Source organism: Daphnia pulicaria, chromosome 2, assembly GCF_021234035.1.
Source record: "Daphnia pulicaria isolate SC F1-1A chromosome 2, SC_F0-13Bv2, whole genome shotgun sequence".
Classification (NCBI taxonomy): domain Eukaryota; kingdom Metazoa; phylum Arthropoda; class Branchiopoda; order Diplostraca; family Daphniidae; genus Daphnia; species Daphnia pulicaria.
This window is the reverse complement of record NC_060914.1, coordinates 1725158-1743807: the sequence shown is the minus strand read 5'-3', so window position 1 is coordinate 1743807 and position 18650 is coordinate 1725158. Positions and strand designations below refer to the sequence as shown.

Genomic DNA, 18650 nt, shown 5'->3' with positions numbered 1-18650 from the left:
GGATATTAGTCGGGGTTATAACATGACAAGGCTCTATTTCCAAGCATTGGAATAACTGCCATAAACTATAGTCTATAGTCTAGAGTGAACTTATTATAATAGACTTGTGCTGTGTGTCTTGTAACGTTGAGTGCGTCGGTGTAACTCTATAAGTTAACTAACTGAATCGGGGCCATTCCCTCCGAGGTCTCATCAGGTACATGTATACACGGGAAAAGAGCGAAGGAAGGGGGGGGGGGATGAACAAAGACGACGTCTATTAATGGGAACCGATAATAGATTAGATTTTCCCCTCGATCGAATAGCAAAAGAAAGAGACGAGATCAAGGGGGAAGGATTATTGAGTGGAGATAGATAGACGGAACGAGGTACTATATGGCACACACGAGAGATACGCACACGGCCGCGATGGCATTCTAAATGAGAATATCTTTGATAACAATTTCACCATCAGCGGCAGCAGCTCTCGCTATATAGCTTTTTCGTCTGCCTAGTATATCTATCAGAGCCGACGCGGTTGCCTTTTATATATCTCTAGCGTGAGTTTCATCAGCGACGAAATGGGAGAATAGATATAAATCCTACCGTTGGCTATCCTTTTGTTGTCCGCAGCTCTTATACATCCCTCACTATAACAAACGTAAACTATGTGTCTACAATATACGATCTCTACGACGGTATTTATAAATGAATCTCTTCCCGATTCTCTCATATTCTCTTACTCCACCAGCTATAGAGTCTCTCAAAAAGAATAAAGGTCTTCATCATCATCCCTTTGTTGTTCTATCGGGGTTGTTATTTCGTCTTGTTTTGTAGATCAGTGGGTTATGTTTTTGTGTTGTGTTGAAGATGGTCGAACGTCTTCATCAGGAGTGTCTTGGCACGTTGGCGTTTGAGAGAGAAACACGCACATGTTATTGGGCACAGTACACGGATGGGACGAAGCAAAGAAGAAGAAGCTTTTCCCATCATCTCATCATCCGCGTCCCATACAACACAGTTCAACGTCTTGTAAATCAATGCGATGGGAAATCTGTGGGAAAAAAAGATGGAATATAACCCCCGCAACGCTCACAAGGCAGCACAGCACACAAATAGGATACCTATTTAGTCTTTAAGCTGTGGTCTATAGCGCCTGCGTCCGAGCTCATCAGGTTAATGAGAGTGTTCCCTCTCCACCCATTGGGTGGGCTATTAAAAAAATACCTTTGACGCCGTCGCTAAAAGTTTTTCTTCTATTTATATTTCAACCCTCCTATATAAATGAAACGACGAAAATTCCTTTGCCTGTCTACTATATAAACGATGGGTCGGAATTTCAGATTTATTTTATATATTATACACACGGCAAATTGTTACAGCAATTTGTGTACGGCGTATAGTTTTTTTGGCTGATGGATAGACTCTCGGTGGAAATGAGCGGAGAGAGATGGATGTGACGTGCCTATAGGTCTACATATCGCAACAACCTGTTGATGCGCTGGTCAAACCGTCACGAGCGCAGCAGCCTCATCTCTTGTGTTTTATCATTTGATTCAGTCAAAAATAAAACTGGCGAGAAAGATTCGTGAATAAATCTAAGCAGATAACTATAAGGCAGTTTGACTGGCGTCAGCGCTTGACGTGTCGTAGAAAAAATAGGAATTTGATATCACGACCCATGGGAGAGTCCGGGCCAATTTTCGACTCCGGAGCAAACGAGTCTGTCACGTCCGAGAGATGTTGAGCTGGGCATACAACTATTATACACGGCCGTTATTATTAAAGGGCTCACGCTGTTGCTGGCCCAGTCGTCCCGTATGTTTTGGGTTGGTCACGAGCCCTCGGAGCATTTTTCTTTTTTTTTCCCGACTAGAAATTTCATTTTCATTTTTTCATTTTTGTTGGGTGGCGATTGGTGGGACATAACCTGCCAGGACCACAACCCCGACTCTCCGAAAAAGCCAAAGGGGATTTAGATCCATGCAATCACGACCTTGTGATGGCAGGCCCTTCTTTCACGCCCAGACGACTGCCTATATATATAGTGTATAGTGATGGACGCAATCAGCCGCAGGAAAAAGATATGAGAAGTCACACACACAAGAAGATAGACCTCAACATCTCGGAAAGAATCAAAAAATAAAAGAGAAAACGTTTGGCGATTGGATTGCGTCCAAAAACAAAAAATCAAAAAGAAAAAGAATCTAGCTGGAACATTTTCGATTCAATATCCCGAGGAGGTTAATGGACATTTAGGCCTGCCGTCTTATGTTTTCTTCTCTAACGGGAAAAAAAGAAAAAGAAAACTCCGGGCGGAACGACGAATCTCTCTCTCGAAATGGAGTGAGTGAGTCATTAAGACAGCCATATTGGAAGAACACAGCGGGCAGTTGTGGTATATTATTAGGAAGTTGTCGATTATAGACCTGCGGTATAGTGTAAAACTCTCTCTCTCTCTTTGCTTGTGTGTCTATATGGCGAGAATAAGAGAAACGGTTGACATCGTTGCTGGCCGTGCTGGTCGTCGTCGTCGTCGATCGCTGGACAAATTGGTAGACGCCAACTCCAGCTGCGATAGCGTCAAGCGCCCGATTGATTCGATGCGGATGGACCTTGAAGTGCTGGTTGGCTGGGACGACCAAAGACGAGAGTCTCTTGAACAGCACGGGGCAACTACACACAAGTATATATACATAGAAATAAGTATTACTTAAAAAAGGAAGGAGAAGAATAACGAGGAGAGATGGGAGACGATGACGCGCGTTGGTCGATAGCTCCGAGGAGACACTTCATTCTTAGAACTCGGCTGCTTCTATAAATGGATGGCAGTTTTTGAGAGATAGTGGATATTATATAAATACAATAAGATCTGTGCTTTGTAGGCAAAAAAAGATTGTACATTATATTAAATACGTATATAAGCAGTTAGTTTGTTTATAGTGCTTACACTGAGGAAGGGCCGTGCGAGTCGATAGGAAACCGGTATTTATTTCACATTCTGGCAGGTGGGGCAGGCCATCAGGCGTCTGTTCAATTTCTTTTTTTTTTTTTTTTGTTTTTAATCGCCAATTGCGCACCGGTCGTGAGTATAATCACAAGCGCCAGCCAGATGGGCCAACAGCATGTCGAGCTATACATAGCAGAGCTGTATATAGCAGCTAGCACCGTATAATTTAATCAGATGATAATCATCATCATCGTCGTAGTCGTCCCGACCAAAGAAAAAATGGTCATAAGACAAAAAAGTGACCACACCCAGCGTGAGGCTAAATAGACCGCTGACGGCTGAGACTGTCACGTCGTCTTTCATATAATAAGCGCAGAATATATCTAGGATAAAATAAGGACCAAAAAAAAAGCCCCTCGGGCCGATCCTGATGATAATTTCCCCTTTGTTTTGAGATATTGTTTAACCAAAGTTGCTTATATTCGTAAACAACAAGTTCTAACTCGATTTTCTCGATCCGAGTCTTTTTCATTCTAAAAGGAGAGAAGAGAGAGAGAGAGAGGCTTAAACTGTCACAACTTGTCCGCTTTGTCAGATCCTCTTATACACGCTTGGCGTAGTTATTAAATATAGATAGATATTTTTTATACATACGCTGGCCAGCAGCAGCTATAGCCGGACTCCATCCACACACTATATACTCCGATGTGAAAAAATGTCCTCCACTTCATAACGTGACACTGACTGACTTTGACTCGTTCTCGCTCTTTCGTGTTCGTCTATTCTTCTCTCATCTTCGACTTTTTTTGGATGTGTATAGATATGTTGTAAAATATTCAAAAAACAGAATATTTCTCAGCAGTCGGGAGGAGAGGCAAGTTTTGAAAAAAAAAAAAACCTGGGCCGCCTCTGAGAAACAAGGAAGACAACATAAGAAAAAAATATAGTTTTTCGTGTCGTGTTAAAGCATAACGTTATTTTTATTTTCTTGTTCCAACTTGAAAGAAGAAGAAGAAAGGGGTTGGGTCTTCTGTGGGAGAGCAGATAACTCTTGTGATGGATGTCAATAAAAATAGAGAGAGAGAACAAAAAATGGAAGGAGGACTATTAGCTGGCCGTTCTGGTTTTTATTGGATATTTATATGAGGGATAGAGAAGAACGAACGCACGGTGCTGCTGCCTACCAAGCAGAGGTGGCCGACGCCAGGGCCATTTCTTTATTCTTGTTGGCAGGAGAAATCGCAACGAAAAAATAAAAACCTTGTAAAAAAAGAAAAATAGGAAAAACTACCTTTTTTTCACCTACATTCCCCCCTCCTGTCTTAAGGATACGTATTCATTTTAGAATGGGGGAGAATCTTCCGCATCCTCTTGGTCAATTTGGAATGGCTATAGGCCTAATGGCGAGACTTCTTCTTTACCCACAAGAGGGGGGAAAAAGTATACTTTTTTCTTTATTATTTTTTGGTTCTCCCTCTTTTTTCGGTCGGCTGGATATGTATATGTACGTGTATACGTGTGTTCCAGTCGCTGTGTGGGATGCGCTGCTGCGCTCCCCGCTGACAACTTTGTCTCATTTGGTCGGCTCCCCCGTCGGCTGCGCGGCTGGGAGAGAACCCGGCCCGTGATCGCAACCACACGCACAATAGCTGCCCATCCATGTGTGTAGATGTACGTAGAATACATATATATATATACGCAGGCTGTGAATAAGACGAATACATCCTATTAAATATTAGATATATTTTTACCTCTCTATATGTATCCCCACTTGGATGTGCACTCACGGATGAATGGGCGATGACTCCGCTAGGAGTGCCTCCATCAGTTTTTTATTTTATTTTATTTTTGGCCGCACGCACAATGAGGACCCAGATTATCCGAAGACACACAACAAAAGAAAAATGCTCAAAAGGAGCGGAGAGAGAAAGCGCAACTTGTGTCTGCCTGGAACACGAGCGAAACGTCAGAGGAGAACGTGAAATATCTAACGAGTATATCGAAAAGTCATAAATTCGAAACTCCGAAAATGGCAGTACTGCATATATAGATATTATTGTCCCTGCATACAAGTTGAAACGCGCTTGCGGGCGGATAATGTATACGCTAAGTAGAGAGATGATCTATTCCGACACAATAGTGCACTGTTTAATAGATACATAATAAAAAGGAAAAAAGAAAAAAACAATTTCAAATTGATGTAAGATATTTTTGTGAAGAAAAGAATTTTGTATTCTTATTTTTCTCTACTATTCCGTTTCGAATGGATATTCTCCGGTTGAAAGGGCATTCCAGTCAGTTCAGGCAACTTTTTTTGGTGGTAGAGAAAGAGAGGCTGACTAATTCCCACATTTCGACGACTCCCCTAACCTGCCAGGTGTGTCGTGATGTGTGAACGACGAACGGAGAAGAGAAGCGAACGAACGAACGAACGCGTTTGGATGTATGCGAAGAAGAAGAATAGAAGGGGAGGACTATAGACGAGTCCCCCACGTATCTCCATATTATGCATATGATATTTTATACAAGCCACCAAGCCACTAGACATTCCTGTTGGCTTTTGGTTGGCTTTTTTTGGGGGTGCTCGCGAACGCAACTCGAGTCGATGCGGAGCTAGATGATGATCGAACAGATCATCTGCTGTCTAACCGCGCAGTGCAGCTCAACAAGGCCAAGAGATTCAGAGACGAATATGATGAAACAAAAGTGGGTGAGAGAGATATGAAACAAAACGAAAAAGGTGAAACAAAAGAGTTGTTTTTGTTTTTTTTCAGCCACGAATTATATTGTGAAGGTGAAAAACTGGAAAACAAACTGTTTGCCCTTTTGTGTGTACTGTATAGATATTTTGTTTGTTTGTATACTTTGAAGAATAATGAATGAAGGACTCTCACGAGTCGCTTTTCCAGCAAGTAACAAAAAAACAAAACGGCGACCCTGGAAACCTTTTTTCTTTCCTTTTTGGCTATCGTTTTTTGTGTAAATAGACTTGGGGAAATATTCTGGCTAAAGTTTCTTGTATATTATTTCCATTTGTTCTTTTGTTTAGCAGAGGTCGTTATAAAAGCGACCGATTGTCTCTGGCAAAGAGAAACAACACTTGAGTTTTTTTTTTTCTTTTTACAAACAGGAAAAGTAATAATAAAACCTTCAAAGAATAACATTGACTCTTTCGCTAGCTCTGCTGAGACATTCCAGCGTGTCGACGAAAAAATTTGAAAAAAGAAAAAGTATTAAAAGCGCAAAAGGGGGGATCCCTCTATTTTTCTTTCCTTCCTACTTAAAGAAACGCGCCAGGATCTGGTAATCATCGACGTAATGATTGCCCGGACGACAAGCCTTTCGTTGGCGCCTCTATGTAAAAATAATATCTAAGGAGCAGCCCATTACGCGCATCAGGGACACACAACAGCAGGCGAGTTAAGTATAAGGACAACCGACGAGTCAGTCGCGCTCCTGTTTCGTAATATAAGAAAGAAAGTACAGGGAGCGAATACGCCGAAACCGATCATTATATATACACTACGCCAGTGAAAACTAAACAACAACCCCAAAAAACTATATACTTAATGAGCTGTTTCACATGCGCATTTTCACTAAATGGATGGATATAAAAGACTGTGCACTGTGGCCGGCACTCCTTGTGTGTGTACAAATTTCCGCCCGTCTCTCTCGTTGTTGCGCTGAATTATTATCAAGGCCGGAGCAAACCCGAAAAATAAAAATTTCGGATAGATTTTGGATATATAATAAGAGACGACACGGAAAGGCGACGAGTCTAAATGGCGCGGGGGTTTAAATACAGCAGCAGCAGCTCCCGTAATGCTAATCGCATTTGAAAATGGCTCTATATTATATATATTCTCTCCTCACGAAGCGTGTTCTCCCACATCCGGATCAGCGGCTAAATGTAACAACAACAACCGCGCGTTATATAGAGTTGAGGCTCGTCTACAGCGCACGGCAGCAGTTTGAATGTGGACGGGCGTCTATTATCCTATCTAATAATTCATTTGTAAGTCACGCTGAAAACCCACAAGACCTGAAAAGTGTGTAGCTTTGATTTATCGCGTATCTTTCAACTATTTCACAGACAGCGATAAGAGAGATGTGTTTTATTATTTCGTTCTTATTTTTATTTATTTTTTTACCCTTGCGACGAAAAATTTTCTTGGCGCTGGCTATAATGAGGAATGCAGCAGTGGCTTTGACGGGATAAAGTGGGAAAAGGCTGGCGAAGATTTTCTCCCGACGGCTTGACAAATGCCACACACATGGCGACCAACGTTTTCTTCGTGAACGTTTTTTTTCCTTCCCCTCTCTCGGCTCGTGTTGTCTCTCACGTCCTCCGCCCTTTTTTTCCTTTTTTTTTTTCCTCCCCCAAAAAATCGGAGACGTCAAATAATTCGTCACACTCGAGGCTCGTCTATTTCCATCCAGCGTCTTTCCTCCTCCGCTTCAAAGAAATTCTCTTATATATTATTTGTATAATGGAGCCGGTTTGGAGCCCATTATCCGAAGGTGTGTTCCTCTCCTTGTATCTTATACTATATATACAGTATATACCTTCACAGCTTCAGAGGTAATCATACTTTTCTTCAAGTGAATAATCAGTTGAAAGGGTTATGGGCATATTTTTTTTTTCCTATCCGGAAATTTTTATTTTTCTTCCAACGAGAATAAATAAATATTTTAAAAATGTTAAGGTGATGGCCAACGTTCAAATTTGCCTTCCAAAAATTTTTTTTTTTCTCGATGAAATGATGGAGATGGATAATTTGTCTTGGTGTGTACACCTCTCGACTGTATAGCTGCGTATGTTACATGTTCGCATTATACTTAAGATGGAGCCCAGCACCACCCGTTGCTGGAATCATTTCCCCACTTGGAAATGTTTTTCTTGTATATTATTTGCCTATTTTCTTTTTACAATTGTACAGTCATCCATTGGATTCTTTTCTCTTATTCCGTGCCAGTGATTTATTTGATTGGAAATAAGACATGAGCGTGAGTGCGCGGGCATGAATCTTCTTCTTCGCCATACTCCCAGTTTCAGCACGAATGGCCAGAGGGATGTAATCCTCAAGTCTGCTCACCGTTGTGCTCGTAAATATATCCGAGATAGTATAGCTGCTGCTATAACACAGAGCCCGGCCAGTCTCTCATTTCAAAGTCAAAAAGTTTCGGCCGATTTCTGTTCCAGTTGCGCAGCAGTTGTTCCAGAAATTCTTTGGCTTTTTCTGATCTTATTCCATTGCTGGCCCCAAACCTTTTTCTCTTATTCTTGGACCTTTTCAAAGGGACAAAAAGGGGTCCCCTTTTTTTCTTCCCCCTTCTTCTGGTCTGGTTATATAAGAGGACAAACCAAAAGGTAACTAGCCTCAAAAACTATTACCATTATTCAGAGCGATAGGAAAAAGAATCATAAAAGACTATCGGGGTATGTCTTCTGTATAAGTGAGCTCTTTGGAATCTTATGTAAAAAAAGAATTTGAGGTTTTCTTTTTGCTGCTGTCCAGAATAGCACAAGATTATATGCATGAAGCCATGATCCAATAGGTGAGATAAGCTATTTGGAGAGACCTCCTACCACTTTTACACACAGCTGATGTATTATAGGCGCTAGCTAGCTCGCTCGAACGGCTAAAAAAGAAAGCCAGCTGGAGTGTATACTACTCTTGTGTTATTGTCCAGCTGCTTGTGTATAGCTTGCGACATTACCGTTGCAGGTGAACACGGGTAACAATCGCGATAATAGCGAGAGGGGGGAACAAAAAAAAAGAATCCGCTTCGTTTGCGGAGGGGGTGTGTCTCATGCTGTGCATTTTTTAACATGCAAAAAAGAATAACCGGTCCGTTTTTTATTTGGTCGGCACCATAGAAGAGAGTTAAGCTATACGAAGTAAATATGTGGTGTACTACACACTGTATTATATGTGTGTATGAGGCTGTTACAACGACTTGTAACCATATAGCCGCCGGATGAGATCCATTGAAACGATATAGACTTTGGGAGAAAATCAGGAGGGCCATGTATACTATACTCTATCGATGGGGCGGATGCGATTCGTTGATGTGCTCTACCCTTTTTACACAAAGGGATGGAAAGAGAGAAGAGAGAGACAGCTGCCACTTGGAGCTGATCCATCATCCGGCGAGCAAACATTCCTCACCGAATTTCTTTTATATGTACACATTCATCCAGTTATCATCTCCCTCTTCTTCTTCTTTTTTCTTTTTTTAGGTTGGTTCCCTCGTCCTTATATTCTTTGATTCTGTTTGGAGAAGAAAAAAGAAGTTATGTACATACAAGAATAAGAGGGGACAGGGCCTCTTTAAATGTTAAAAGGATCAAGCCGAGATGTTTTTCTTTTTTTTTTTCTCTTTCTTCCTCGACAGCATCTTCGCATATTATATGAATGGTGCATGGCGTTCTTTTCTCCACGGCTATAGGCTATTGGAAAGCATGTATTCAAATTCACGGGCAGTCACGCCGTAGGCCGAATTCACCATAATAGTAAATGAATGGTGCGTGCGGGAGAAAAAAAAAAACTAGTTTCGGTTCTTCCTTTAGTCACCGCCACCGCAGCATATGAATAATTTTGGAGTGCCAGGTCTAACATTTTCACCTGGAAACAGCTCAGATGAGAGAGCCAAGCAGGAGAGAGAGATAGATATATACAACACAGATGGAGAGGCGAGGGAATCTAAAGAGAAACGATCATTTGCCGGGCTGCACGAACGAACGGCGTGCATAATATTTATGAACGCAAAACACCGGCAGCAGCAGCAGCCGAAATAACGTTGGCTGAGGATATATAGATGTCTTTCTTTTCTTTCTTTTCCAAGTAATACAATCATCTCTCTTCGTTCAAAATGTTCGGAGAGGAAAAATGAAGCTGCAACACCAATCGCCCGGTGGCAGCAACGGAAAAAAAAAAATGAAATTTATGAATTACAGTGGACGCGGGTGTATCGCTTCATCTCCACCAGCGTTGCAAATCTAGTTTTGCCAATATCGAGTTTTATTGTATTATCCGACTTTTATCATTTAGTTTTATTTTCTTTTTTATTATTTTTTTTATCGAGCCTGAATATTTGGTTTTAGAAGACAAATTCAATAAAAAAAAACTCGATTATAAAAGAAATCAATTTCCGACTCATTTTCGAAATCTGGCAAATGCAAAACCCCATCCGGCCATCCCAGATTGCAGACAACAATTTAGGGAACTGCACATTTTTCTTTTCAATTTTGAGAGCGTGATAAAATATATTAAAATTCAAAGATAAAACATTAAAGCCAATAGTTGTGCACTACACAATGGACATCCTACTATTTTGGAAGGTATGTTTGTCTTTATATTTTTGTAAACCCGAGGGCAAATTATTTTGTAGTGTAAAAAGCTAGCAGAGGCAGACACGGACACAGTTTTTCTTCTCAGAGGCCATGATGAGGTGGCCGAATTAGAATAAAACTTGACAAAACGATGACAGCATCATTTCAGGCATCTCATAGTTTTCTTGTCTGACAAACATCATCCATGTGAACAAGTCACTTGGTGGTTCTTGTTGATGAAGGAAACTGAAACATTCAGAACTACGTACAGGTTTTTTAATGCATTAAGGACGAGGAATATATTTATTGAGCTTTTTATCTAGTTTTAAAAGAAGTAAAACAAAATAGTTAACAAAATATGATCTAGTTTATTATCTTGTTGAAGACAAAATACTCAATTTGTATTTTATTGTTTACGTTTGTCAAGAATCCAAATGATTGAATTTAGTTTGATTTCTTTTTTCTAAGACTAATTTGCGATTATTCCACACAATTGTCTTTTTATAAGAATTCAGCTATCGGTTGTGTATACAGTATAACCGTTGCATGATTTCCATGTTCGTATTCTCTCATTAGAGGATGAAATGCACGTAATCAGACGTCTAGCCGCGCGATTTTCTTTTTTCAAATTAATGCAAATAAATCTGCGCTTCTTCTAATCTTTTTTCGTTTCACGCACACGACACGATAGCGCGTCGAAGCCAAACGCCCCGATTCGCCTTCATTTTCTTTCTCTTTCGGCGCTTTTGTTTTTGAATTGAGGAGGAATAAAAGTGTGAGCGCGCGCGCGCGCAGATTTGATAACGGAACAATTTCGGGCACGCCCTTTCCGTGTCGATAAAAACTCAAAAAAAAGGTGAGGACCGTGAACGCGTTCGGTCGCCTCAATTGAAGAAAACGGCCAAAAGGAAGAAGAATAAGAATAAGATGAAAGACTTTTGAAATAGAAGCTCTTCCAAACGGCCAGGAAAATAATATAAACACAAACGTACACGCAGCAGCGCACGCCAAACAGACAGGACTAATAACAAGGCACCAACTCCAATTCATCTTTGTTGGCTTCTTCCTCCTTTTCAGTCAGGCCCAGCTCAGCCATATACGAATCAACTCGGCACAAATAAAAATGTAGAAAAAAAGAATTAGACACGATGAATTACTAAGCAGCTCTCACGACGTTCTATTCTTCCCACCTACACTATCTATCACCGCCACTCGCGATTCTCATTTGTTTTCGCACGTTCCAAGTTGTCCGCTATTGCTAAGTGTGCTCCATCTTTTTGTTGTTATCCCCATTCTTCTCTCACTGGGACGACGTGTAACGAGCGTATGCGCATATAATTCATTTTCGGCTGAGGCTGGCCGAAAGGTGAAAATTTACGACTTTGGTGTTCAACACGCACTTGAATGGCCGCGCGCTGCTGATGCCAAAGAGAAAAAAAAAGGTGATTGCCAAGTCGAACATGATTTAACGCAACCAACAGTTCAATGGTTCCTCTTTTCTCTATTCATTTTTCTTTTCTTCTTGATTGTGTTTTATGCCCGGCGATTTGTACCGGGGCACTCACGGCGCAGACCATCAGAGAAAGAAAAGAAACGAATCTTCTTTCTCTTATTATTCTTTTCGATTGTGAAGCCCACAGGTGTGCGCCAGTGATTGCACATAACCGTGTGGGTGTGTGTGGTAACTGCGTCTCATAACCCGAACGCCCAAACGACCCGATTCTTCGAGTTTTAAAGTCGACTTCATTTGTGATTAAACGATGATGCATATTCGATATACGTAGGCAGAGCGCAAGATGCGCAGCTAAAGGCGTCCAAATGTTGTTTTTCTTTTTTGGGGTTTCTTATTGCTCCTCCCGGAGAAGAACGTGACCGACTTTGTTGTTTCGCTTTCTCATTATTCAGGAGGGGGGTTTTGTTTTTTCTTGTTTTTTTGATCGGCGTTTGTGTGTGTGCGCGCACACAGTGGCAGGCGAGCGCCCATTCATTCTTGGGAGGATGTTGCTCCCGACTTTTTCTTTTCGTCTTTTTTCAGCGTTTCGCCTAGCCGAAGGCGCACTAAATAGAGCAAACTAGACACAAGCGGGGCTGGCTCGTTGGTTAGCCATAGCCACTTACCGGTGGGGGGAGAAGAAGAAAAAAAATAGACAAGGTCTCTTGTATTCTTTTGTCGATTCTCGTTGGAAAACAAATCCCGCGTGAAGAGAATAGAGACAATCGTCTCGAGCTGATGCGCAGCGGCGGTGGCTCCCGCGGAAAGAACCAAAACAAACAAACCGTCTGTCAGTCAATGAAGCCACTTCTTAAGTTTGGAGGGAGGAGAGAAAAGAAGAAGAAGAGAAACAAAATAACATCAAGAACAACAAACGCTGAGCGTGTGCCCAGTAGGTTTCTCAGCAAAGGACCTGGAGAGACGCGGTCTGCCAAAAGGGCGGTGCCACTCTTCTCTCTCTCGTGTTCCAGTTTTCCTGTACCCACAATACCGCGTGCAAAGGCAAGGGGAGTAGGGAGGCAACTTGAACTTTCAAAGAACCAAAAGAACAATGACAATCCCTTCTCAAAACATTCGTCGCTATAGGAAAAATAAGAAGAAACAAGCCGAGATTCTTCTTATTTTTCTTTTGTTTTTCTTCTTCTCTTTCCATCCAGTAGCGGCAAGTAGCCAAAAACAGCTGAAAGAGAAGCTTGTCTCTAGGCCTATATTGTTGATGTGCAACCAAGAGTACTTCCCCCTTAAAGGGGTTTTCTTTATAATATCCAGGAGCCGGACGCTCCTTTTTTTTGTTGTTTCTCCTATAAGAATAAAAACATGAAATAGTAAGAGAGAGAGAAAGAAAAGAAAACAAGAGTAGATAGTATTTTTCTATACCTTTCAGCTGGTAATCCATCACGATGAGATGACTATTTGAAACAAAAAAACAAAATTTAAAAAAAAAAAGGTTTTGTTTTTTGAGATATCCATCGCTCATTGAATTACCCCCTGCGTCGGAGAGTTTGTAACATGTAAAGAAAGAAAAGAAAAAAGACTGATTGCGTTACCGGTCGATCATAGAACAAACAAAATAAAATAAAAACATCAGACGCCAAAGGTATAAATTATAAAATGGATATTATAACTATTATTTTGTGTGTGTACGTCAATGGTATTATTGAATTGAATTTTGTCTGTTACTTTGAGCTATTCATTTCGGGTGCCGGCCGAAACTTGTTATATCGGCTAACAAAAAGAAGCTCTCGCATGGCTTAGAACTAAAACTATAGAGCCAGAGAATTGTTGATAACCAGTCGCGTGTCTCTTTGTGCTACTACTTGGTAATTGCTGTTGACATGTTGGGGGCTCTCTCACAGTCGAAAGTAAAAGAGCTTATTTATACAACTTCTGTGCGCATACTATCACCACGAAAGTGTGGGGGGACAAAATCCCTGGGAGAAAAGACAAAAAAAGAAAAGGAAGAAAAATCTGGCCAGTTTGTAGTGTCTCGTCGCCCCGTATATTTAGTGGAAACCGACTGAAATGTTTTTGCTGGTATGTTGATCTCTTCAGCGACGAGCGTGTACGGGGAAAACGGGAGCGTCCCATCGGCAGCACCCACTCATTCCCATTTGAAGACAGAAAAAAAAGAAACTTTGAAGAGGCCCTGCAATGCCACACACCAGCAGCAGCTGGCAGTCTATATTCACTAAACTTTTTGTCCTTTACCGTGAGTGAAATCTTTTTCCTACTCCCCCATCTCTTTGCCAGCCCATATACGCGTCATCCAAAATGCGAGTTAACGACTTGGGCCCCAGCAAGAGGCCTACTAGGGGATTTTTCTGGAAACTGTTCAGGGATCGACTTGCACGGGAGATAAGGTGGGACGAGTGATTGCGCATATCCGCCGCCACCGTGTCTATCCCGACGCGTTTGAGATGTTTGAGCAAATTGATTTTCAGAATTTTATTTTATTTTCCCAATTCGTCAAATGACGTGATGTCGACGGGAGTGCCAGATAGGAATGCGCAATTTTAGTGTTTCTGAACAAACAAATACAAAGTGGGTCTGAATGAGGGCAGTCGCCGCTGCAGCGGCTGTCAACGATCTGCACTGGACGTGCTAATTCAAAGCTGTGGTGACGGGTTTTCTTTCAAAGAGGAAAAAAAGAGGCCAGCAAACACTTTGGATGACGCAACGCAGGGACTCTGTGTGGCAAGCAGACGAGGGCCAAGTCAAACACAACTTCCAACTCTGTCTAAACTAATAGCTGCAGCATGCTTAGACGACGGTTGAAGAGAGAGAGAGAGAGAGAGAGAAGCAAACTGCTGATTTAGACTGAAGGGCCAGTTCAGGGTAGAAGAGTAGAGGAGCCCTGCTGGCCGTGATGTGTTGGCTCACCAACTGGGGACGACTTTTGCTTTCAACTCCCAAGGAAAACACTGTGGCCCTCATAACGAGCAGATGCTCCTCTCGTTAAAAAAAAGAAAAGAAAAATCCGTTGATGTGAGTGTTGTCGCTCACATGCGCTATTACGTCGAGTACTACCACGAATATCGCAGTTGGGTCCCTCTTGTTGTTGTTGTTTTTTTGGTCTGATGTGTGTCCAGTCGACTCTCGCCCAACTCCAATCCGGATATCTAATAACTGCGTGTCTTGTGTGTGTGGATAGAATGTGGGCGTGTTGCCGTGTCCCTTCTTCAACATGTACACATTTCTGGGGCTGTAATCAGCTCTGTAGCAGCTCTAATCAGCGTTGAGATTCCAAAGGGGAACCCAGCAAATGATTTAGAAGGGAACTCGGGAGTATTTAGACCAGTAGGTAGAGAGCGACTAATAGGGAATGAGAGGCCTCTAACAAACGGGACGGATCATCCGTGTCAAATGATTATTAATAATAATGGAAAAAAGAAGAAGAAAAGAAAGAAAAACATAAATAATAATGGACCTTTCTTTTCTTTTTTCCTCTTCCAACATCTCAATTACGCGCTACCCCCAAGAGGGTCTGATGGTCAAACAAAGTCTCGGAGAAAAGAAGCGCCCGCCAGTTGAAGAGATGAATCGGTCGTTGATCGGGAAAAACGGAAAGGAAAAAAACAAAAAGAAACAAAATTCTTTTGCCGCCTCGCCTATTTCTATATGCATCGCTGTGTGGTATAGGTTCTACCAAATACACACACATATGGTATAGGTCTCTAAACTGGGGAATGAGTTTATAAACGCAAGGGAATATGGAGGCCAGGAGCCGGAGAGCTTTTTTCTTTTTTTCACGTCGTTCAAATTTCCTGATGGATCTGCTCAGCTGACCTCTTAAAAGGGGCCTGGTGTTAGAATAACAGCGGCGAGCAACTATTACGCGAGCGGGGGAGCCTCTCATCGCGGCCATTACAACGAGTCGCACAGATGATGCGATAGCGTGTCTTGCGCTCTTCATCTCATAATAGTCGCCCTCTTTTCCTACGCGCCGATGTGCTGTACACGTCCTGCCCATCCATTCCCAGCCGACGCATTCATCATCCTTGTCCATCATTTCACCTGTAGGAAGGAGAGAGAGAGAGAATAAGGTCCGCGCGCTCTGTAAGGGCCGGCCGGCCATGCAAGGATCCTGTTGATGAATCAGTTTTCCTCCTCCTTTTCTCTCCACGGGTTGATGATGATGATGAAAGGCAGTTTGAATTGCAGCCTGGAAAAACGAACTTGATGAGCGGCGTTTAAAAGGCGAGAAGAAGAAGAAACCCACCCCCCTCAAAATAAAACAAAAGAAATATATTAGAAAATGAAACCGCTCGTCAACATTTTGTGGCCATGCCACTGTGACTTTGTGTTGAAATTGAAGGACGTCCGTCTCCTTTTTCCCTCCCGCCTGTCTGTCCATCTTCTCTCTTAATACGTGAAATGTATACATATGTGTGTGTGCAAGCTGCGCCCGACTCTTCACCATCAATTCCCTCGTCCTCATCTGTGGTTTTCTCTTTCTTTTTTCTGAAATATTCAGGTCCAGCTGGTCCGCCGGGTAAGAGAGGCAAGCGCGGTCAGAAAGGTGACGCTGGAGATCCCGGACTAGCGGTAAGAAAAATAAGTGAATATATTATCAGGGATTATTGTTTTTTGTTTTCTTTTAAAAGAAAACAAAAAGTACTAGTATCCCGGCATCCCAGGAATAGAGTGTCAATCTTATTGGCTTTGCTCTAAGACGTCTTGATGTTTATTTAAACACTGATGACGGCTAGACTGATTTGATTGAGCTAGTTGCCTGTGCTGCATTCTGGGGGGGGGGGGGGGGGGATAAGACGGGATCTAGCATCTGTTCACTGACACGTAGATCCTAGATGGATATCGGGACGAAAGCCCCCAACATTTCGGTTTCCTCCTTGATTTATTTACTGGGTTTCAGGGGAGATTTTTCAACCCCCCTTCGTCTCTTTGGGGTCTGACGGGGCTCTCGGCCTGATGCTAATCTGGCCATTTTCCCGGCCATGACGTGTCAAACCCTCTTGATTTTCAAACGTAAATTAAGATGTAAACTTAACATTTTCTCAATTTTTTTTTGTGTTCCATTTTTGGTCTTCATCTACCGATCCTGATGCGCAGGGCCCACCCGGACCCATCGGCAAGAATGGATTTCCTGTAAGTATAACACTTTCCATAATAACTGATGTATATTTAAAAAACAAAATTCGAGTACAAATTCATACATGCAAATCTAAAACACTCAGGTTCGACACATTTTTGTTTGAATTGTCCTAATAGAAGATCACGATTCTTGTTTGATGTATTTTGATTCAGACTATGTGCATATAAGGAAAGATAGGTTTTTTTGCCATATTTTTAAGCGGGATTTTCGAAAGATAGAGAAAAAGAATATGCGTATCGAGTTTTTTCCCAATATGTTCAACACAGCGGACGTCGCTTGTCTTTTTTTTTATGTTTCTTTTTTACAGGGACTGACTGGCGCACGAGGCTACCCGGGTTTTCCGGTTGGTGGATGTGCTTTTTTTGATTTGATTATTTTTTTTTTCTCTTCACCTAGTCTCTAGCTCTCTCTTTTCCTTCTCGACTCCCTGAAGGAAAATTTCGTCTAGTTTAGTTTATGATTTCCGACTATTAGTTCTTCTTCAACGCCTTCCTTGTTGGCCAAATCAATACTAACAAATCTCAAGCGGATACGAACTTCCCTGGCGAGCTTTTTTTTTCACCTCTCACCGACTGACTCACAGGAGGTTATATAGAAGTCAGGAAAACTGGTCCAAGGGGGCGTTCATCTCTTCCCCCACCAGCCCATCATCCATCGCTCCACGTCTATTTCTCGCTCTCTATCTCTCTCTCTCTATCGTCGTCCTAACACGGAACGTTTCGATATATATTTATATATATTAGCTGCCACGGCAGAGCCAGACTGGTTGTGATGGACGCGCTGTTCGTGGTCGGGTTTTTTTTTTTTTTCTTCTTCTTCTTCCCTCCTTATTTTCATTTTATTACATCACATTATTTCGTTCTGGGAGCTTCACGGCCTGTCCTCCGCCCTGCCCTGACCCGTCAAACCCAGCAGTCAGCTGTTTGATGACTTTTCTTCATTTCTATGATATTTTCGGTCGATCCAAAATAAACCAATAGAGGGCTGAACCGTGCCCAGCACGGCAGTTGATGATCTTTCCCTCCTCCTTATTTCCTTCTCTATCTAACTCTGTACAAGAAAACATGGGGATGGACGTGATGTAGTAGTGGTTTTGGTGGCTTCCCATGTTGGGACTTATTTTTTTTTTGGGAACGCGTGAATCAAACTAATGAATTTCTTTCTAGATTAACCAAGACGTTTAGACAAACACGTAGCCTAGATTTATTTTTCACCTGGTGGATTGCACTGACATCAGCCTTCAATCAATCATCAATTTGTCGGTCATGCTATCGCTCTTGGTTCTCTCTACCTAGACATTCCAACACACACAAACACACACACCTTTGAATTTCAACTAGTTCATAAAGCATCGACCGAAACGAACTAGCCCCGGTTGTTTGAATGTGTGTGTCTGCCGATTTATTAGTATAGCTTCTGTCTCTGGTGCTCTTGGGTTACAACTTGTATTGAGCAGAAATAACGCCTTGTAACAACACACTTCAGAAACAAACAAAACACATTCATTTATTCTGTACCTTTTATTTTTTTTTAAATAATTTTTGCCTAGTTATTGGGCTTTCTAACACGAATTTTTTAATTCTAAAATATACTAAAACATTTCTTTTTTTGACGGCTATTGCAGGGCCCTATTGGGTTAGATGGGCCGAAAGGCGAACCGGTAAGTTTTTTTCACGCGAATGCTTTAGCTGGGCGCTCATCAGTCCCTTCAATCTCTCAACTCTTTTGCTTTTTAATGACGTTAAAGAAATCGAATCAAAAAAATTTGTTGAATTATAAC

The 18650-nt window shown here is 41.9% G+C and overlaps 1 protein-coding gene across 11 annotated transcripts in view; it reads left to right on the top strand.

Annotated features, from left to right (window-relative positions):
• LOC124327037 (collagen alpha chain CG42342-like) overlaps window positions 1-18650 on the top strand; it is a 55741-nt gene that overhangs the window by 26560 nt on the left and 10531 nt on the right. For 6 of the 11 annotated variants that reach the window (XM_046785857.1, XM_046785853.1, XM_046785862.1 and 3 more), the window contains exons 2-5: window positions 16232-16302; window positions 16828-16863; window positions 17178-17213; window positions 18495-18530. In XM_046785857.1, coding sequence (XP_046641813.1) covers window positions 16232-16302; window positions 16828-16863; window positions 17178-17213; window positions 18495-18530 — 179 coding nt within the window. The remainder of the gene's footprint in view (window positions 1-16231; window positions 16303-16827; window positions 16864-17177; window positions 17214-18494; window positions 18531-18650) is intronic. The other 5 variants (XM_046785863.1, XM_046785859.1, XM_046785864.1 and 2 more) reach the window with 2 other exon arrangements.